Raw genomic sequence first — 23,411 nt, forward strand, 5'->3', positions numbered from 1 at the left:
TTACCACCTATTTCAGTCAAATTAAAGAAGCTCTCAAAAAAGTAATATATTAAAGGGAAGATAGTTCAGAGGCATCCATAAATTACCTGCAAATCCATATTAGGCAATAGACAATTACAGGATATTCTTTGGAAATTATGACAAGTAGTTTTTCTTTGCTTTGCTTTTGTTTTGTTTTGCTTTTCCTAAATAATAAGTATTTAAATCAACCTTTTACATTCTATGCTAATATCCCCTGCTATTCAATGATGCCTGTAAAATTTGTGTAGGTATTTGCAGATTAAAATATCTGGGAAAAGGCTCATTTGGCGTTTTAACAGGGCTTTTGTACATTATTTCAGTTGGTGATCCTAACTTTATGCATAGGTATTCCTATATTCATTTGGCAGATAAGGAAACTAAGACCCTAAGAGAACAAGAGGTTTATACAAGTGGAAGAACAAAATCTATATCCCAGATCTTCAGGCTCCTAATTCAGTTTTGTTTCCATTATTTCTTTCATGGATATAAGGTTAGGTAAAAAATAAAAAATAAAAAAAGAATGAAAAACAAATAGTATTAAAGTCCCAATAGTTAACACCAGGGTTTACCTTTTAAAAGCAAAATCTCACCATTGAATCTCCTCTGTTTTAATACCTTCAGTGGTTCCCCTCTGTGTATTACAAAGTTCAAAATTAAAAGGTATTTCACTCATCTACTACAATTCCCCACATAAACCCTAAACCCCCCAAAACCAGAACTGTTTGAAAATTTGGGAGCACACCAAATCTTTTTGTGCCTCTATGCCTTTGCTTAGTTTCTTCTCCATATATCCTTGACCTCCTTTCAATAGCTATTATATTTTTACATCTATTATGTACTTAATTAATTTATCAAATGTCTACATAATGCTTACTGTGTCCTAGACACTGTCTGAAGTGATTCACAAATACTTACTCAGTTAATTCTCATAATTCCAGGAGACAAGTAATATCATCCCATTTTACCAAAGATAGAACTGAGGTATAGAGCCAAGATTCTAGAATGCAGAGGCTGTTTTTAAACTGGGTACTCTTAAGCACTGCACTGTGGTACATATGCAGCAGGAACTTCAAAATTGAAAAGCATACCATATTTTGCAAACACTGATGTCTAGATGGGATGCTACCAAAGACCTCCCAGTTGTAGAATTCAATTACCTTGTAAATTTACCATCAACTGGAACCTAGCTCTCATGTTGTTAAAGTCAGAAACCTGATATTTTTCAGCAATAGCACCAAGAACACATCCTTTTCTTGGGCGTGTACTCACAATGACTCAGCCCATGAGATGAATATTTCAAACTAGAATGCCAGTTGATTAATTTACAGCAAGGAATAGAACTGTCCATCACATGGACCAGAGTACCCACATCAGCATGGCCAGCACTCTCTGTTCTCAGCAGTCACGAAAATCCAGATCACTCTTGGTAAGTAGCTTGGTCAACCTGATACCATAATGAGGGGCGGTCCTTGGATGAGCTGAATGTTCATCGGTATCAGCAAGGTCAGCATGAGTCATCTATGTGGAGATTGCGGCAGTCTTGTCAATGGGACATGCAAGACTTGAAATTCATTGGCCTTTTGTCTCGGACATTGCTGGACTGGACACTGACAAACATGTGTCTTTGTCATGCTCCTTATTTCTATGGTTCCAATGCCTGGCCAGACATTCCTTTTCTATTTTTAATGCATAGTAATAGTCAGTCTGATTACAGTCAAGTCTTTAGGAATAGGAACCTTTCTATATTTTTAAGATAGTCTGTGTATCATTGTATTGTCAGATGACATTTTCCTTCTGGTAACATTCTCAAGACCTAATACAATTACTATATGCATTTCTTACATCAAATTATATGATTAATTTTCTTAATAACAAAGACCAAGTCATATTCATTCTTCTTTGTATTCTTCATAGTAATTTCATTGCCAAACACATAACAGAAGCTCTGTGGACGTTTATTGAACAAAAAAGTAAATTAGGAGGCATTAAAGCATTGTGATCATGAGTGTATGAGTTCTGAAGCCAGATGGCTTGGTTTCAAATGTCAGCTCTACAACTTAATAGTTGTGTCATTTTGGCAAGTTACTTAACCTTCCTAAGCTTCAGTTTTGTCATCTGTAAAGTGGATATGATGATGGTATTCAAAATGGTATTAATATTTTGAGAATATTAAATAAATTTATACATATTACAAACTTATAAATGTACCTGGAATTCTAAAAGTACTAGGTATTAGTATAATCATTCCCAGAGGATTTTGTAGTATATTTTTACTTTTTAAAAAAGTGTGACATATTTTGAAAAGAGTACAGTACTGTTTTTCATGACTTAAGTGTCAACATTGAATGTTTTATCAAAAGTTGATTGTTTTTATTCATAAGAATTCAGTAAAATGGAAACTCCCATGTATTGCTGGTGGGAGTATGTAATGGTACAACCTTTATGGAATGCATTTCAATATTTATGAAGAAACTTACAAAAGTTCATTCCCTTTAGTCTAGTAATTCTCTTCTAGAAATTTATCTATTCAAAAAACACAGTCAGAAACTTTGATAAAACATAAGCACAAAGTTGGTTTATCATACTATCATTTATCAAACCCCAAAGTGGAAATTACTTAAATGACAAATAATGAAAGAATAATTATGCAAAAATTACATCATTTGTTAGAATATTATGTAGCTCTCAAAATGGTGTTTTTAAAGTTATTTAATACTGTGAGAAAATGCGTCCCAAAATATTTTAAATGGAAACAAAAACAGGCTACAAAATTGCATAAGTGATGTGATTTTTTTATTTATACTGGAAAGGGCTAAATAAATCAAAATAATAGTGATTGTCTTTAGATGAGTCAACTAGCAGGGGACTTCTTTTTTTTCTTCTTGGTAATCTGTCTTTTCCAAAACCTCCATAAAGAGTATATATTTTAGAAATAAAAATAATTTTTTTAAGAATTATGACTTTCCACATTCTTAGAATTATGATTTTAAGACATGTTGAATATTAATTCCATTAATTCCAATTTATTTTCAAGATCTAAGTTTTTCAGTGAAATATATCTTCAGTTTTGTATCAGAAATAAGAAAGGATTCATTGAATATCAGTTTTTTCAGAAAAGTTTGCACTAACAGTTATTTGATTAAATATGCACTACGCACTTATTTTGAAGATTTTTGAAGCAAGATAAATACTTAGTTTCAACCCTTATAGAGAACAATTTACATCTATAACTTCTTTAGATCTGCTCATTTGATTTTTAATAGTAACCCCTCTAAGAACATGCTTAGAAGAAAAGAGAGGCCCTTTTACTAGTATTTAGAGGAAAATTTTTATGAGAAAATATTTCTGATTTTGAGCCTTTCATAAGTAGTAATTTTTTTTTTCTTTTTGCAACCTAGGAGCTGTGAAGGAAGAAATATCCGATACAGAACATGCAGTAATGTGGTAAGTATAAGGTTCTGAGATTGTGATCATGTATTTTTGTTAGCACTGAATGGTGCTAAGCAGTTTTATATCCTGAGCAGAAAATCGACCAATTAGAATTTAACTGAAAGTTTTTGTCTCATACTGTACTGATTATGCAGGACTAAAATGATATTTTTAATGTTCCTCAATATAAACTTCTAATCATTTGAGCAGCTTGAAACTAACTAGACTGTTTCAAAACAAGGACTCTGCATTTCCTCCCTACTTTCTGCCTTTTTGCATATAGATCTCACGAGGATGAGTAAGAGGGGTGATAAGAGGGAAACAAGTTGGGGTATCATGAAATAAATATTAGTAAATCAAACTCAGATTTGACAAACTCATTCATTTATTCAACAAATATTATTCAGTGCCAACTATGTATGAGGCACTACACTAGTACAAGAATAAATAACATATGGTCCCTGTTTTAAACATCTGTAGTATAGTAAGAGGTATAGAGAAAGAAGACAGATGTGCATTGCACATAACCACACTCTAGGACAAAACATGACAAAGCCATAGAGAATGAATAAAGTTCTTTGTGGGTTAAAAGAGAGAGAAATCCAAAGGGTCTTAAAGGAAAAGGTGATTTGAGATAGGGCTTGCAGGACTATGACTAGCCCATATTGGGTTTGAAGGGATGACAGCCAGTCCAATGGAGAGGACATAAGGGGCAACTTTGGAGGCAGGAATGTCTGAACACTCATTTCAGTAGAGTTGAGTATAGCAGTATAAAAGAGAATTGAAATATGTTTTTGAGGTTATACCATAAAAAGATTCGAATGTTAGTCTTCAAAGTTTATATTAGTTCAGTGAATAATGGGAGTCACTAGAGCAAGAGTATGGTGTTGCAGAGTTTCCCTTTTAGAAAGGTTAATTTTTTGGTGATACAAGGGTTGCACTGGAACAGGAAATGGATGAGGAGCAAGAAGTAATGAAGGCTTAAGCCTTCATTAGTAGTCGCAGCTACTCAGGAGGCTGAGGCAGGAGGATCCCTTGAGCCCAGGAGTTCAAGATCATCCTGGGGAACATAGCAAAACCCTGTCTCTTAAAAACAAAAAGAAGAAAAAGAAGGAGTACTTAAACCCAGAGGAAATACTAAATAGATACAAGAGAGATCAAAATTAAGTTCACTCTGCAAGACTTGAAAAGAATTTGATATTAGAATGATAAGTTGAAGTGGGAATAAAGGAAACAAAGAGGCATAGCATATTTAGGGCTTTTGTACTTGCTGATTCCTTTGTTGAAAAAGCTCTTTCCTCAATATGATTGGCATTTTTATTATTCCACATTTCCCTTCTGCATTGCCCAGCAGAGAGTCTCTGTGAGGGCTCCACCCCTGCAGCAGACTTTTGCCTGAACATCCAGGCATTTTCATACATCCTCTGAAATCTAGGCAGAGGTTCCCAAACCTTAATTCTTCTGCACAGCTGCAGGACTGCCACCACATGGAAGCTGCCAAGGCTTGGGGCTTGTACCCCCTAAAACAATGGCCTGAGCTGTACCTTGGCCACTTTTAGCTACAGCCGGAGTGGCTGGGACACAGGGCACCAAGTCCATCCAGAGGCTGCGTAGAGCAGGGGTCCCTGGACCTGGCCCAGGAAACCATTTTTCCCTTCTAGGCCTCTGGGCCTGAGATGGGAGGGGCTTCCAGGAAGGTCTCTGACATGCTCTGTAGACATTTTCCCCATTGTCTTGGTGATTAACATTCATCTCCTCATTACTTATGCAAATTTTTGCAGCAGGCTTGAATTTCTCCCAGAAAAAAAAATTTTTTCTATTGCATCATCAGGCTGCAAATTTTCCAAAGTTTTATGCTCTGCTTCCTCTTGAATGCTTTGTCACTTAGAAATTTCTTCTGACAGATACCCTAAATTGTCTCTCTCAAGTTCAAAGTTACACAGATCTCTAGGGAAGAGGCAAAATGTCCCCAGCCTCTTTGCTAAAGCATAAATAAGAGTCATCTTTGCTCTAGCTCCCAACAAATTCCTCTTCTCCATCTGAGACCACCTCAGCCTAGACTTTGTTGTCCATATCACTATCAGCATTTTGGTCAAAGCCATTCAACAAGACTGTAGGAAGTTCCGAACTTTCCCACATCTTCCTGTCTTCTGAGCCCTCCAAGTATCCACGAAGTTCCAAACTTTCGCACATTTTCCTGTCTTCTTCTTAGCCCTCCAAACGGTACCAGCCTCTGCCAGTAACCCAGTTCTAAAGTCACTTCCACATTTTCGAGTATCCTTATAGCAGCACCCCACTCCTGATACCAGTTTACTGTATTAGTCCATTCTTATGCTGCTTTAAGGACATACCCAAGATGGGGTAATTTGGAAAAAAGAGATTTAATTGACTCACAGTTCTTCAAGGGTGGGGAGGCCTTAGAAAACTTACAATCATGGCAGAAGGGGAAGCAAACACATCTTTCTTCATATGTGTCAGGAGAAAGAAGAATGAGCACTGAGTGAAGGGAGAAGCCCCTTATAAAATCATCAAATCTTGTGAGAACTTACTATCCTGAGAATAGCATGGGGGAAATTGCCCCCATGACTCAATTATCTCCACCTGGTTCTTCCCTTGACACATGGGGATTATGGGAAGTACAATTTAAGATGAGATTTGGGTGGGGACACAGCCAAACCATATCAGACTCTGACCTCATATTACTTAAAATCCATAGCACTCCATGAGCCAAAATCTTTATAGCTTGTAGAATCAAACTGACACTGAATTTTTTAATGAGAATATAGCTTCTTCAAATAATTTTTCTTGCTTTTAGTGATGACAGAAGCAGCATTGCCAAGAAACACAAAAATAATTTTTTAAGAAAGAATCTTTTCATGATCACATCCCAGTTTTTCAAATTAGGAAGTTTAGAACAATTCAGTTAAATACTCTTTGTTAGATGCTTGATTTGGAAAAACTCGAGAGTCTCTTAGCTAAATCACCAGGGTCATCTTTAATCCCTGGACAACTTCCTTGGGGCACTTCTGAACTACTTCATCTCCAAAGATTCAGCCTTTTTTCCTACTTTTTGTAGAACTGCTACATATAACTTTTTGGGGGAGTTCGTATTCCCCAGGATAATCTGAGGAGTAGAAAACATCTCCCCAGGTTCCCTTTTTTTTTTTTCTGAAAAGTCAGCTCACAGACTTTTAAAAATTTATTGCCAACCACTCTATAAGTGGTTTGTCAATACAAGAAAGTTAAAGTTCCCATAATGTTTGCATAGTTCTCATAGTCATGGTACTTTCTTACATTCTGTGTAGCTGGTTCAAGGAGACTATTTTCATTCCTAAGGACAGAGTTTATCTAATCTTTCCCATTTTACAGTTGCCTGCTCTATTCTAAGGAAGCAGCAAGGTGCTCCCTCTCTGAAAGGAGAGACAAAGATGCTATTGGTAGACAATAGATGTGAGCTAGCAAACCAATCAAACAGGTCATTTAGGTCTCAGAGATTTCACCACAAGACTAACTGAAGGAGTCTCTCAAAAAGGTTTCCTTAGGTCATATCTTCACATTGAACCTCAAATTTGAACCCCTTGAACTTAATTAGGGATTTTAAAGTGACTTACAGTGTGTTTAGAGTACTTATAAACTGTTTCTTTTGCGCTATCCTTAAGGTTCATATGAGTTGGTGTTTAGGAGACAGTGACCATAATTAGCAACATAATAGGCCACGCTGCTTGTGGTAGCTGGTGGTGCTCTTAATTTCTTTATTAAATTATTTGTTGCTCACTACAACATTTTACTGTTTTTAAGACAACAATATGTATTAAGCTCAAGAATTGTTCTTGGTCCTGGTGTTCATTGTTAAATAAAACCAAGACCCAATTCTCCTGAAGCTTTCATTCTAATGGAGGAAAAGAGGTTACAAACAAGCATGCAAACAAATTATTTAAAAGGAAATATATGAGATAGCAGTTGATGCAATGCAGAGAATTAAGCTATTGGTAGCTAGTTCAGAGAGGAAGGTCAGAAAATCCACTTGAGGAGTAACACTTGAATAACAAGAAGGAAACAGCTGTATGAATACTTGACGAGCAGAAATCCAGAAAGAACAGCTAGTGCAAAGGCTGTGAAGTACGAGAGAACTTGGTGTGTCAAGGAAAGCATAAAGCCAATATACCTAAAGTCTAGTGTGCAAGAGAAAGAGTACTGGAAGATAAGGAAAAATCAAAACCAGAGGTAGGTGGGAGCTAGATCATGCAGGACACTGTAAAGTACTTACGTTATATTTTAAGTTCAAAAATTAGCTACTGGATGGCCAGGCACCATGGCTCACACCTGTAATCCCAGTGTTTTGGGGTTGAGGGACAAGGCAGAAGGGTCACTTGAAGTCAGGAGTTTGAGACTAGCCTGAGAAAAATAGCAAGACCTTGTTTCTACAAAACAAAAACAAAATATTAGCCTGGTGGTGTGCACCTGTTGTCCCAGCTACTGGGGAGGCTGAGACGGGAGGATTGCTTGAGCCCAGGAGTTTGAAGTTGCAGTGAGCCTTGTTTACATCACTGCACTTAAGCCTGGAAGATAGAGCAAGACCCTATCTCTATTTAAAACAAACAAACAAACAAAAACAAAACAAAAACAAAAACAAACACAAACAAAAAAAAAAGAACAAGAAAAAGAAAAAGAAGAGGAAGAAGCTCCTGGATAGTTTTAAGCAGGGGAGAGTAGAACTGGACTTACAATGAAAAAGATAGGTTTGGCTGCAGGCTCAGCCTGGAGAATGGATGCAAAGCAGGGGGAAGGAGCAGAAATTCTAAGAGGGCGATCACTGCAGTAGTTCAGGTGGGTGCTAATGGTTGCGTGGACTAGAATGGCTCTGGTGGGAGCATTTGGGTATGTTCTAGAGATAGAAGGGCTTTTCCTAAGTTATGATGCCTCATCCTCAATTTGACATGATTCACTCTTGTGATCTCCAGCATTGTTGTGTGGAACAGGAGGCAGAGAGAACAGAATAATCATGGCAAGTTTATAATTTCTTTGAGCCTCAGTTTCTACACTCAAACAGTGAGAGATTTGAAACGGATGACCTCAAAGGTCCCGTCCACCTCTGAAATTCTGTAATTCTTAGGGAGTATCATATCTGGACTATACTGGATTTGGATCTGAATGCAGATTAATGAAGATGTCTATGCTAGTTTAGTAATTGGCATGATTATAGTGAAAAGATTCATAGCCAGGGATAAAGTAGAGTCAGAGCAAAGAGAGTCAATGTGGAGAGTGGAAGCAAAGTTCTCATCCTTGCTGTACAATTGACCGTTCATCTTGACTAGTAATTCTCACTGAGGTTGTGAAAATTCATGGGATTCACAGAGTTGTTCATGTGGTTCTTAATGGTGGTCATAAGGTAAATTCCCATTTGGTCTTTATGTCCATTTTTCTCATAAGGCCTTTGTATATCACAAAGTCAGGAAACATTTGCTGCTTTATGTCAAGGATCAAATGGAACATATGGAAGAAACAATAACTCTGCTACAGGTCTTCCTTGGGCAGAATTTGAAAGAAACTGTTGAAACAACATTCAGACCAGAAAAATACCCCTGAAATCTAGACAGATGCTCTAGAAAATAGTAACAACTGCAGGAGCTGATCAGTGAGCCTGCACGCTGGACTCTTTCCAGCCAAGAGGCACTCTAAGATGGGAAGTAGGTTACTAAACTTTGCCATAATCTAGTCCTTATTATTCTAGCAGTTGAAAATAAGGCATGATGCTACTTGCCAGGGCCATTTATTTGTTTGCGTATTCACTTATTCATTCTCTTGATCAATCAGTTTTAAAACAGCATTTATTGAATACCCAACTCCTGTTCTGCACTAGGGATATTAGGAGTTGCCACCATCAATAAAGAGGTAGGCAGGCTGTCCTTGGGGAATGTCAGAGGCTACTAGAAAAGACAAATACACAAACACAAAACTAAATGAAGTATGATGCACGCTATCAGTATGGAGGTAAGAACAAAGTGCTAAGTCATGGAAGGACCATGTCTCTTTCACCCCTGTATACTCAGCATCTGGCATTCAGTGTCTGACACCATGCCTCTTGCACTATGAACTGGGAAATGCAGAAAACTCACAGAACTGCCTTAGGACATTTTAAATATTTATGGGAAACATATCAAGACTTAACATATGTTGAACATTCTTTGAACTATTTGATCATGCTGTATTCCTTTCTATGACATCTTATCTTCGTAAAGTTGGGTTTGCTTTGATAAAAAGCAAGCACTGTGAGAAAAACAACATGGAATAGGAAACAAAAATGAGGATTGTCCAAATTGATTCCAGGCTTTGGGAAGTAGTACACGCACACACATCCCATTAGTAAATAAACGTTATTTATGAATGAAGTAAAATAGTACCTTTCTCTCAAGTTACATGCATTGTTTTTTCAAATGGCTATTAAGTCATTAGGACACAAATATATATTAAGTTGCTTGGACCTAACTGCTTAATAAATGGGATTGTTTGGTATTCCTATTGGCCTAGGAATACCACAAAAAAAATGCCCAGACATTAATGGTGCTGTAAACAGAAATTAAGAGCCTCTGATACAACTCACTATAGTCATTCAACACGTAGGATGAATGAAAAAATGCATGACATTCTAAATAAGGTGACAGTTGAGCTGAGCTTTAAAAGATGGGAGGGAATTTTTTCAGGCTGCAATGAGAGAGAGAAGGAGAGAGAGACAGAGTTAGTTTTCTGAAAAATGGGAGTCAACAATATCCACTGGGATTTACTAGGTCTCAGGTACTTTTTCTAGGCACTGGGGTGTAATATTAACAGAGAAAGATAATGCCCCGGTTCTTATGAAGCTTATATTATAGTGCAAGAAGGCAGATGATAAATAAAGTTTTAAAAGATGACAGTTACATATAGTGAAGATTATGCTACACTTGATCTTAGCCAAAAGGCCGAGAAGCAATAGTGAATGATTATGAAAGAAATAAAGCAGAGTAATGGGATAGAGAGTGACACAGGGATGGAAGTTTGCTCTACATGAGGTGGTCAGGAAATTCTCCCTGAGGTGACATTTAAACGTCCTTAGTATGCGTGGAAGGTGAGGCATGAAGGAGCCCAGCTTATCTGGGGGCCTGTGGGTCATTTTATCAGGTGCAGTACAAAGTATATTGTGCGGAAAGAAGTGGGATATTTATCTGTGCTGAAGAGTCTGAACGTAGCCCCAGATGTTATTTCATAAGGGACATTCTTAGCCCCTCACTCAGGGTGATGAGCTTTGGAAGAGCAGAAGGCTGAAAGAAAACTTGAGGGCTCTATCTACCCCTTCTGTGCATTTCTCTTCTCCCAGGCCCGGTCTGCCAATCTCAGGTGTAATATATCCAAGGCAGGAGAGGGATTTCTTAACCTCAAGTAGGAAGACTCTTAAATGAGAAAGAAATTCTAATTGCTAGAATGTTGGATTCTTCCTAATAAATGTGCCAAATCCCCCACCTACTAGAGAGGGCCTCCAAGGACCTGGCTGCTGCTTCACCCTGCCACAGATGCACTCTTTCCAGTAGAGGACCAAAGAAATGCACTTCTCCCCAGACCCATCCATGCTTCAATCTTCCCTGACCTATCCAGCTGAGAAACAGAAATTTCCCTCATACTATGTAACCTCCCCTGAGATGAACATTGCTCTCATGTTAAAGTCAGATAGGACGTGTCTTTTCCAAGTCACTTGATGAAGGCTTGATTTGTATGCTGATATAACAAAATTGGGAGCAGGTTCTCCTGTCTTTCAGAGTCTACATGCATTCTGCATTTGGACAATCTCTAAAAGGCTATTACGATGTATGAGTGGCCAGGCGCAGTGGCTCATGCCTGTAATCCCGGCACTTTGGGAGGCCGAGGCTGGTGGATCACCTGAGGTCAGGAGTTCAAGACCAGCCTGGTCAAGATGGTGAAATACTGTCTCTACTAAAAATATAAAAATTATCTAGGCATTGTGGTGGGCACCTGCAATCCCAGCTACTCAGGAGGCTGAAGCAGGAGAATCACTTGAAATCAGGAGGTAGAGGTCGCAGTGAGCTGAGATCTTGTAATTGCACTCCAGACTGGGCAACAAGAGCAAAACTCTATCTCAAAAAGAAAAAAAAAAAAGATGTTTGGGTGGGAGGAGTGTGGAGAGTAATTTAAAGGATATATTTTTCACTTTTCAATCCCATGGATAATGAAGACTTAAAGCAGTGTTATATAGCAGAAAGAACATGGACTCTCCTGAGTCCTGAGCTGCCACTTACTAGTTATGTGCTTTCAAACAAATTTGTTAACCTCTCTCAATCTCAGTTTTCTTACCTATAAAAATATCATTCTAATATATGTACAGAGAATGTTAACACAATGTTAATGGTAATTTTAAAATTGGAAACAAATGGAGGATGGCTGGTTCAATAAGATATGTTCATAGCATGGAATGCTATACAGTCATTAAAAAGATTAAGGTGGATCTATTTGTACAAACCTGTGAGTTCTCCCAAACTATCTTGTTAAGAGCTTAAAAAAGCAAATTGTGGAGTAATAACCTATAATATGATCTCAGTTTTTAAAAATCCCCAGACTGAAATGTGTCTGGTTGTGTGGCACCATCCCAAGGCATTGAAGGACACACATCCAACTGATCACCTAATACAGAGCAGGGAGGGACTGAATGAGTTAGGGGGACTTTCATTTTTTATTCTATATGCTTTCATAGTGTTTTAATTTTTTATAATCAACACATATTCCTATATTTGTAGTATAATTTTAAAGAAAATACAAAACAAAAGAAGATGAGGTTGAGCAAAAATATTTTATATATAATTGAATTTTTATTTGTTTTTGAAACAAAGAAAAAAATACCACCTCCCAGAGTTCTGCTGAGGATTAAGTGAGAAAATATCTAAAATGCACTCAGCCTGGTACCTGACTCAGTTGTGTTGGCTCTACTATTCCTTATTACCTGTTGTGGTTTGAATTATGTCCTCACCCCATTACGTGTTGGAATCCTAAACCCCCATACCTCAAAATATGACTGTATTTGGAGTTGTGGTCTTTAAATGTGTAAATAAGGTCATTAAGGTAGACCCTAAATCAATATGACTGGTGATCTTTAAAGAAGCTATTAGGATGCAGACACACAGAGAGAAGACATGTGAAGACTCAGAAGAAGGCTGCCTTCCACAAGCCAAGGAGAGAGCCCTCAGTAGAAACCAACCTTGCGGACCCCTGATGTTGACCTTTTAGACTCCAGAATTGTCTAAAAATAAATTTCAGTTGTTTAGCTTACCCAGTCTGTGGTATTTTCTTATGGCAACCCTAGTCAACTAGTATACTACCTTTCTTGAACTTCCTCCTCTCTTCTGACAAAGTACTCTTTCTGAAAGACTACATTCTTTTTTAAAAAGTGAAAATTAGATCACTTTGAAATTCCAAAGATCAGCCTTATTCTATGGCATCATAGGTAATTTCTCCTGATTGTTTTGCCAAATGACAAGTTCCAGGTATTCTGGAAAGAGAATGTTAGACCTCATTTCTGGCAGAACTGCAGGCTTATAATGGCCCTTCTTTTGGACAAACTCTAGAAAAACAGACTTTCTATACAATGCCCAGTTATTAGACTGGACAGTCAGGTCTCTGGCAACTATCATGGCTTGGCTGTTCTTTGGCCCAATACTTGATTGGAATTGCTGTATATTCTCAGAATTATATCCCAGGGGACAAATCAGTATCCACCAAAAGAAGTCTAACTTACTGTAAAGCCAGGATGAATGTAGGATGGTGACTAAACTCATTACAGGACGTTGTGGTTTGTGTGTTTCTCCTTTTTGGAGTTGAGAAGAACTGCTGTTGCTAGAACAAAAGGATGTTCTTTAGGCAACACATCTGCAAAAAATCCTGATTTCTCTGATTTGAACCACAGCTTTTTTTTTTTTTAATGCTAAAATTAAATAACAAAGGGAAACAATGTTTCTGAAAAGAGAAATGATGAGTGACTTTGATCGTTTCTCTGAGGTCAGAGTCCCTATCCAACCTGTGATAACATCAAGGCTAAATGAGCTTTCAGTATCTTGCAAATAAATTAATCTCTAAATGCAATTGCACAGCATGCCATGTGGACAACTGGAGGTTGACTTTGGTTCAAAACACATCATTTCTTTTTCCCTAGTTAAACACTGAGCATTTAGAGTAATGGTTGAAAATATTTGCAGCAATTATTCTGGGAAAAAAAAACCCCTCATATTTTATGACTAACTGTTTTATCATTTGTGGCATAAAGAAATAAACATTTTTTTAATGATTCACAGATTCCTTCATTTGGTGGATCTGGTGGCTGTAGATCTCCCTGCAGTGCTTGCTGCCAGGCAGCTGGCCAAGTTCACTGGGTGCCCCCCAGCCCCAGTAGGTTAGGCCTTCTGCTTTTCCTCTCCCCTCGGCCTTCTTCTGACTGCGGCACACATTTCTTTTTTAATGCTTTTTCTGACATGTCTTTATTTTACTCCTCCTTATTCTCTCTCCTTTCCCTTCTCCTTAATGTGTTCTCAATTTCTTATCCTCTGCTTCAACTCTGACTCTCTGGGGAGGGTTCTGGTGTGAACACTAGTTAGAGGAACAAACACAGGCTTGGGGGCTCTGTTACTTACTAACTTTGTGGTTTGGGGAAGCTCTTCAGCTTCTCGTAGACTCAGTTTCCTCAGTCTTAAAGTGGAAATAATAGTAATGCTCAGTTACAGTATTCCTTTATAGGAATCAGTGCAATAATGGAAATACATGGGAAATACTCAATAAATTTTAGCTCTTTCTTCCACGTTACCTCGGTAAAAGCTAAGTGAGTGACGCTCTCACAAGAGACAGGGCCCAGTGAAACCACAGCCCACAGTATCACATCAGCATTAAACATTTCCTTCCAAAAAAGTTAAATTCCTTGGCTAAGGACAATTTCACTCTTGTTCATAACTCAAGGTGATATTTTAAAAACTCCAAATTGTGAGGGAACACATAAAAAGGAATATATTAGTAAAACCGATTTCTGCTTGATGGCATCTTTCTGGTATACTTAAAGGGCCATAGGAGACATTGTCCCCTAAATTGATCATAGTTTTTTTTTTCAGCCAGCATCATCCATAGAGACTGCCAGAGTGGGGGTTAGCAATAGTTGTAAATGACTTTGAGTGATATGAGCTGGCATTCCTGGTCTGAAGAGTCACATCTTCCAGCTCATTTGCGTGATGCTGACTGACAAGCAATCAGCTATATTATTGTCTTGTGGATTGATGGCTAATGCCAAGCATCTACTTTCCTTGACTCTTAGTATGAATAGGAATGCCTACTTGGCCAACCCAGAATTTCCTTCAATATTGCCATGATCAGTTGTTATATTGAGACCCTCTCAGCTAGCGCTAACTCCTATTATTAATGATATAGTAATGACTAAATGTATGTTTAAAGAAAAGAAAAATCATTCAACAGCTCAACTTTCAACTGATGAAGAGAATTAAGAATGAGACCATCATTTTCCACAGGGTTGAAAATTATTAGATTGAGAAAAGCTGATGTGAGTCCCCTGTCCCGGCTAGCTGCATGAGCTTAGGCAGACAGCTTTCGTCTCTGTCTGCCACAATCCCCCTTATTGAAAATGACAGATCAAGACTGATTACATACCTCAAAGAGATCCTGGCCAAGTTATAGACTCATAGAATACTAGAATTAGAGAAGAATTAGTATATTTGGGTTGTCTGCCCTGTGCCAGGCATGGTACCTTATGACCTTTTGCCCCAAACTCATTCAATTCTCACAACTGCCTTGAAAAATGGGCATTATCTTCATTGTACAGATAAGGAAATTGGAACACTTAAAGACCTGAAATGCCTTATTTAGGCTACGCAGCTAAGGAGTGGTCCTGTCAGGTTTGTAAATGCCGAAGCACATGCTCATTTCACCGTAACACCAGGAGGCATATGGATGATCTGGACTAATTCTCATTTAGTGAACAGCAAAACTGAGATACAAAAAGTTTAAGCCTCAAGCATTTTTACAACATAAGCTTTTTTTTTAAGAAAAGAGATATTCAAACAAGTCTACTATAGCAATTATAATTCTTCAAGGCTAGAAGTATATGAACTGCTGAGAATTTTAAGTGTGCGAATTAATTACAGCAGAAAAAGTAAATCCAGGAATCCTTGCTGAAGAATCTCTAATTCCCTCTCCTTTGAACGAAGCTGCCTGTCAAGAGGATATAAATTTATTAAGTTAATACTCCTCAGAATTTACTTTCTCAAGTCCTAGTTTCTGAATTTCATAAAAAGAATGCTGGCCTCTAGTGAACCAGATAGAAGCTTGAAGCAGGGATTTGAGAATGATTTAGAAAGAAATTACTACTGCAGTTCATCCCTTGGCAAGGCCCTACGGAATGAAACCAAATAAGCTGCCATGCCTAGGCTGCTAACATGCAAATACTTGCCTGTGCTCAGCCTGGTTTATATGAGCCTAGAAATGATAAGCAGCATCAAATCTTCTGATTAACACCAAGATGTGCTGAAACTCAAGCAGCATGAACTTGCAGGTTTTTCCCTCCAAGACATCACTTTGTGCTGGGTACTATAAGCAAGGACCATTATTGAATTAGTTAACAAGTGTTTGTACTATCATTCTAGAAATCTTGTCCTTCCTATGTTTTCTTTTGCATTTTAAACATTCCCTTTTAAGAAGAAATTGTGAAACTTAAAGAGGTTATCTTTGAGTTTTGGCTATATTTTTCTTTATAATCTTGCTATGAGCAGTAACTACGTATGGCTGTTGGAGAGTGTTTAGTTTGGGTTTCAACTCAGTTAAGAGTTTTGAGTGAAATATGGTCATCACAGTGGGAAGGCTAAAGAGGCATTATTATTTTCATTGTTATTTTTTAGAGACAGGGTCTCGCTCTGTCTCCCAGGCTGGGTTGCACGGGTACGATCATAGCTCAATATAACCTCAAACTCCTGGACTGAAGTGATGCTCTCACTAAAAAGCATTATTAGGTTCCTTTTCTTTTGAATCTTCACTGAGCAAATATACTTTATAGCTCTTTAACACGCGTATCCAACAACGTACCAACATCCCTTTCCTAAGCAGCATATTTGTTACCAGAAAACTCCTTTCTTCCCCAAATAGAAATGTTTAAAAGAAATATATCACTGTTTTACATTGTGTAATTTATAACTTCCTATTTTTTCTCCCATTAAAATATGACTAGGATTTATTTACTTTGAATTGTTATAGATATTGGAAGTAATTTAGGCAAAACTCTCAATTCTTATAGAACAGTATTTTGAAAAAACTATTTTCAAGCTACTTTTTATACTTGACTACATGACTGGGCAATGAAGACAAGCAGCCAGATTTCTAGGCACACCACCCCTGTTTCATTCAAAACAACTCTGCTTTTAACTGCTGTATTTATCAGCATCCTATGTGGATTTCTTTGGAAGAAAAATAATTATGCAACAACAAAAATAAAGTTTGAAAACACCTGCTTTATGATATCCCATGAGGTCTTCTAAATTTTGCATGGCTATTTCTAGGTAAGAAATTCTCCAACAAATGTCTATTTTGTACACTTCTAATTGCCAAGAAGATGATTCTTATGCAAAATGATGTGTACTTTCTTATTACCATTTAATTTAGTATAACAGATGGTTTTTGACTATGTGCAAAGCATGGCTCTAGGAAAATCTATGTAAATTAGAAAATCTATGTAAGATTTTGTACTCTCAAATGTTTTAAAATCGGAGGAAGGACGAGAATAAAGACAAAAATATAGATAGGATTTGATGCAGAATAAGTTACAAAACTATAACAGAAGAGTTCAGAGGACTTCTATGCAATCTATTAATATATATTAATCCTCCCCTTTCCAAGCAAGCAACAATCACAGATTAAATATAAAATGATAAAACCAGTGGCATAGCCAGGTTCAAAAGCAACAGAAAAAGTCCAAGGACCAAAAATGGAACATAAATGCAAGAGGGTGAATGACGCTGATTTCATAGGCTTTTTGGCTCCAAGACTGGAATAAAGCAAAGATTGGCAGTAGCTTGACTCCGGTAGGATACCAGGGTTGGATTTCCTTCACAGAAGAAGCGGGACCTAAGCCAGGTAGAAAACTTGATGTCAGGAGTTTCAAGGAGGCTCTCTGTTGTGAAGAGAGGCTGCATATCAAAAAAAAAAAAAAAAGAGAGAGAGAGAGAGTTGCCAGTTACCTAGGATGAGAGCTTTATCTGAAATTGTGGGTCTAAGAGAGCCTGGTTGATGGACATAGATACCATATCATGAACTGAAACTCTACCAAGCCGTACTTTTCCTCTGAGTCTAGACTTGCAATTTCTTCATTATGGATTAAAACCCAAAATTTTAGTACAGTATCTGATTCTGGACCACGGGCCATGTGAACCATATGGAGATAATCATAAAACCATTGGAACAGGCAAGGACAGAGAGAACAAAAGGAAAACAAACAGCTTTTCACTAAAAATGAGCCTGCAAATAAAAATTCCAAATCATAGGAAAAATATGTATATAATACCAAGAAAGACAACAAAATTAACCTTCACACCAGATAGAATTCTGCAAAACAGTTTGACAAATAACTTTAAAATTAATAAAGTCAGTCCTCTTTATTCATGGATCCTTGCCACTGTGAATTTGTCTACTCACTAACATTTACTTGTAACCCCCTAAATCAATACTTACGGTGCTTTTGTGGTCATTCATGGGCATGTGAAGAAAAGCGAAATCTTTGAGTCACTGAATGAGCATGTTTTCATCTGTGGTTGAACAAGGGACACTCTGCCTTCCTGTTTGAGCTCTCATACTGTAAACAAGTGTCCTTTTGGCAGTCTATTTAGTGTCAAGTTTTTCACGTTTATTTTTGCGCTTTTTTGGTGATTTCATTGTTTAAAATGGCCCCCAAGCATATGCTGAAGTGCTGTCTAGTGTTTGTAAGCTCAAGAAAGCTGTGATGCGCCTTATGGAGAAAATGTGTGTTAGATAAGCTTCCTTCAGGCCTGAATTACAGGGCTGTTGGATGTGAGTTTCATGTTAATGAATCAACAATCTCTATAAGGAGTGTTTAAAAAGAAACATACATTAAATAAGGCTATCTACAGATCAGTTGGTTAAAATGTTGTGACCAGAGACATGAAGGAACTGTATTTCTCCCTAAGTGCAATGGTTCATTATTTGCTAATTCAGCATTTATGGTGATTTTCTAGAACGAAAGTGACACAAATAATGAGTACTGACTTTATGTTGAAAACAAAACATATTGAGAAATAACAACTCTTAAAAACAAAGAATAAATTAGGGAGTAAAGACAGAAATAAAGTATTAAATAGATGGATGAAGAAAATAAATTATTAGAAATTTGCAATTCAGAAATCTAGTAATTGAAATAAAAATTTATCCACAGATAAGATAAATTCCAAACAAGACACAGAATCAGTGAAAATTTGAAGATAGGAGTTAGAAACTTTACCCAAAATACAGCCCAAAATTCCAAAATATATAATACAAAAGAGCCCTTAAGAGATACAGAGAGTGAATAAAAGTCTCCAATATACATCAAATAAGAGTGTTAAAGGAGAAGGGGCGAAATTCCATTTAGAGTATTCCAGAAAGGAAAAAAATAGTTATCAGACTAAAATTGCAATGAGAGTGCTGAACAGGAAAAATAAAAATACATAACCAGACATATCATAATCCAGCATCAGAAGGAGATTCCAACTTTAGGGTAAGGGGGAATAGTAAAAGCTACCAGAGAAAAGACAGAGTACCCACAAAAGAATGAAACTTAGACTAAAGCCTGAAACTTCTCAGTCATAATGGAGTCTAAAAGATGAGTTAGTATCTTCAAAATATGAATGGAATATAACTGTCAGTGTAGAATTTTGTGCTCTCAACTATCAATGAAGAGTGTAAGCAAAATACAAACATGTCCTGATCTACAAAGATGAGCATTTACTACACATGGACTTTCACTAACATAATTACTACAGGCTATATTTGAGGAAGAAAAATATAGGAAAGTTGGGCAAAAAGGAAAACAATCATGATCCCCAAAGGGATATGTGAGTGGGTGTATGTATGTATGTATGCATGTTACATGGCGTCTCTTCAATAATATTTCCGGTGTTCTTGTCCTAATGAGTATCTGGGACTACTGAACTTCCCCAACATTTGAAGTTAGACATGACCACATACGTTGCTTTGGTCACTGAAATGTGGGTTTAAATGAGCTATGTTACTTTCTGGAGGAAGCAATCAAGGGACACTGTGACAGTCCCCAAGTTCTGTCTTTCTTGCTGTAGTGACCAACAAGTCTATGTGCCCTAAAATCTTGCTTCTCAAAAAGTAGTTTGGGCCGGGTGCAGTGGCTCACGCCTGTAATCCCAGCACTTTGGGAGGCGAAGGCGGGTGGATCATGAGGTCAGGAGATCGAGACCATCCTGGTTAACACGGTGAAACCCCGTCTGTACTAAAAAATACCAAAAATTAGCCAGGCGTGGCGGCAGGCGCCTGTAGTCCCAGCTACTCGGGAGTTTGGGGTCCAGCAGCATCAATATCAGCCTGCTTCCTATGAGAAATGAATATCAAGTTTCATCTTTGGCCTGCAGAATCAAAATCTTCAGTTTAACAAGATCTCCAGGTGACTCATATGCACCTTAAAGGCTGAGAAGTACTGATCTATCAGATGGTCCTTCCTCTCCCAGCCTGGGTCACTGAGTTACCCCACAGATGACAGCTGCTCTGGAAAGACATTTTATGAGTAAGAAATAAATATTTGTTGTGTTAAACCAAAGAGATTTTGGAGAGGAGTTGTATTTTCAAAATCACCTAACTTATCCCGACATCTGCAGTTAACATGGTTAACACAATGGTTCTCCAAAGATATCTATGTCCTGATCCCTGAAACTTGTGAATATATGTTACATGGCAAGAAGTATGTACTTCTGTAATTAAGGTTGCAGACCTTAAGATAGGAAGAATAGCCTGGAGTATTCAGGTGAGCCTCATCTAATCACACAGACCCTTAAAAGCAGAGCACGTTCCTCAGCTGGAGGCAGAAACGATTGTAGCAAAAGAAACCAGAGATTCTAAGCACAAGAAGGCATTCGTGTACTGTTGTTATTGACTCTGAGATGGAGGGGGCCATGGCAAGAACCACAGAGAGGTTTCTAGGAGCTAATGGTATCCTCCAGCTGATGCCTAACAATGAAGTGGGACATCTGTCTTAAAACCCCAAAGAACTGAATTTGGCCAACAACCTCAGTGCATTTGGATGTGGATTCGTCTCCGCAGCCTGTAAAAAGTAAGCCCTTCCAATGCCTTGATTTGGGCCCAGGGAAACTAAGAAAAGGACCCACTGAGCCATGCTTTATCTGGGTGTCTGTACTACAGAATCGTGAGATAATAAACTTGTGCTGTTTTAAGCACCTATGTTTATGATGAATGTTTATGGCAGCAACAGAAAACTAATAATTATTAAGCCAACTGCTGACCATAACTTTGGTGAGTTTTTTGAAAAAACATATTTGTGTATTACCAACATTCCAATGTTTAGTGTGCGCTAAGATCCCCCTTGTACTGGGGAGGAAAATGGAAACACAAGATAAGGTTACATTTTTAGGAAACGCAACTTTAGATGTATATTTTAAAATTTTAAATATTCATTAACAGACTAGAAATATCATCTGTAGCTTCCAAGCTAGCAGAGAAAATCTAGAGAATAAAGAGAACCTTACCAATTTAATAGAAGCTAGGAAAAGAGAGAAAAGAATCAAAAGGATGGTAAACAAAAAATACAAAGCAAAATGCCAACGTTTTCTAAAGTGGGGGTTTCAGTCCATACTCCCACCAGAATTATACTTGTTCTCTTTGCTTCGTATCCTTGCCTTGATATTGTAAGATCTTTTAAGTTCTTTTCCTATCTTGTGGGTGCATTCCTAGAATATACCCAACTCGCTCATAATATATTATATTGCTTACATACTTCTTGTTTTGGTTTCCTAATAATTTGTTTAGGACAATTTGCCTCTATGTTGATGAGTAATTTTATTTCTTATATAATTCTTATCTGATTTTAATAAAAGAAATTGGGAAATGTTTCTTCTTTTTCTAGTCTTTGAAAGAGTTTATTTTATGTTGAGATTGTCTATTCCTTTCCTGTTTAGTAAACCTTGCTTGTAAAATTATGAGAAGGGATTTTCTATGGGGGAAGACTTTTCATTACCGCTGAATTTTTTAAGTCTACATGCAGTACAGCACAGTGCCCGAAGAACGAGTTTTGGAGGCAAACTGTCTGGGTTCAGTCTCAGCTCTGACTTCCTAACTGTGTAGAAAGTCATTTAACCTCACGGTGCCTCAGTCTCCTCATTTGCAAAATGAGGCGCATAGGGTCGTTGTGAGGATTTCATGAATTGATATATGTAAACATGTAGGATAGTGCCTGTCACATAGTAATACTATAAGCATTTACTTTTATTGTTATTTCTCTTTCTTCTCGAATAGTGTTTTTTTTTTTTTTTTCTCATTTGTCTAAGACTGTTTTTAAGTATGATAGCTTAAAGTAGGTTGAACTTCTCTGTAACTTTCTCTTCAACTCTGGTTGTATCTGCATCTGTCTCCCTATTTGCATCTCTAATGGTGTTTGGGATTTCTTCTTCGTTAAAAAAGAAGAAATTCAAACTTCATCATTTAATGAAGTTTGTCGGAAGTTTATTTTATTAATCTTTTCAAGTAGCAGCCTTTGGCTTTGTTGAGCCTATGGTTTTTGTATTTTCCATTTCATTGATATTTATATTATTTTCTTTAGTCTATTTTCTTCAGACTTATTTTAGTGTACTTTTTGTAATTCCTTAGGTTTGAAGCTTGGTGTTTTACATTTCAGACTTTCTTGTTTTCACAGAAGTGTTAAAATAAATACAGCTTTAGTTGCATCCCACAGTGTGATAAAAAAAATTTCATTATTCAGTTCTAGATTTTTTAAAATTTCCATATAATTCCTTCAAGTCATAAATTATTTACAAGTCTGTTCATTAACTTCTAAATATATGGGGGTTTTACATTTTTCTTTATTAATTGCTAACAATTGCATTGTGCTTTTTCCAAAATGGTCTTTTTATTCCATTTCTTTGGAATTTGTTGAGACTTTGTTTGATGACCTATTATCCATGTGTTATTGTAGAGAACATGTTTTCCTGATCTGGAGTGTAAATTTCTGTATGAGTATATCAAATGGTTTGAATGTGTTTATTAACTGTCCTAGTTCTTTAATGATTTTTAAAAAATACTTGAGAGAATGATTTTTAAAATCTTCTTGTTTATTAGGTTAATTTGCCAATTTCACCTTGTACTCTGTTAGAGTTATTTTGGCCCGTCTTATTAGGTAGATATACATTTAAAATTGTTTGATCTTTCTGAGGAAGTTAATCTTTTTTCAAAAGTTAGTGACTATCTTTATCAGTAGTAATTCTTTTTGCCTTAATATATAGTTTATCTGATATAAATATCCCCCTTTCATTTGATTAGATCTGTCTCATATCTTTTTCTATTTTTTTTACTTTCCACCTTTCTTTATCTTTATATTTATGGATATTTAATGTAAACATTTCTAATTTTTAATCTTATTATCTTTGCTTTCTTCCATCTATTTGGTGTCACTATGATTACTATAAAATTAGACTTATTTCTGTCTTTATGGATATTTAATGTAAACATATTTTTAATTTTTTTATTTTATAATCTTTGCTTTCTTCCATCTATTTGCTGTCGCTATGATTACTGATAAAATTAGAGTTATTTCTGCCATCTTACTTTCTAATCTCTATGTAGCCTGCTTTTCCAAGGTTTCCTCTTTTCTTCTTGCCTTCTTGGAACTAGTCCCACTCTTTTTTTTTTTTTCTTAT

The 23,411-nt window shown here is 36.9% G+C and overlaps 1 protein-coding gene and 1 pseudogene across 3 annotated transcripts in view; one reads left to right on the plus strand and one right to left on the minus strand.

Moving 5' to 3' along the window:
- Positions 1-23,411, plus strand: part of ADAMTSL1 (ADAMTS like 1) — a 952,161-nt gene that overhangs the window by 586,479 nt on the left and 342,271 nt on the right. For all 3 annotated transcript variants that reach the window (XM_021927825.2, XM_021927824.2, XM_021927826.2), the window contains one exon: positions 3,420-3,465. In XM_021927825.2, coding sequence (XP_021783517.2) covers positions 3,420-3,465 — 46 coding nt within the window. The remainder of the gene's footprint in view (positions 1-3,419; positions 3,466-23,411) is intronic.
- LOC116270191 lies at positions 10,252-10,418 on the minus strand (annotated as a pseudogene).

The sequence above is a fragment of the Papio anubis genome, chromosome 13 (assembly GCF_008728515.1).
Source record: "Papio anubis isolate 15944 chromosome 13, Panubis1.0, whole genome shotgun sequence".
Lineage (NCBI taxonomy): Eukaryota > Metazoa > Chordata > Mammalia > Primates > Cercopithecidae > Papio > Papio anubis.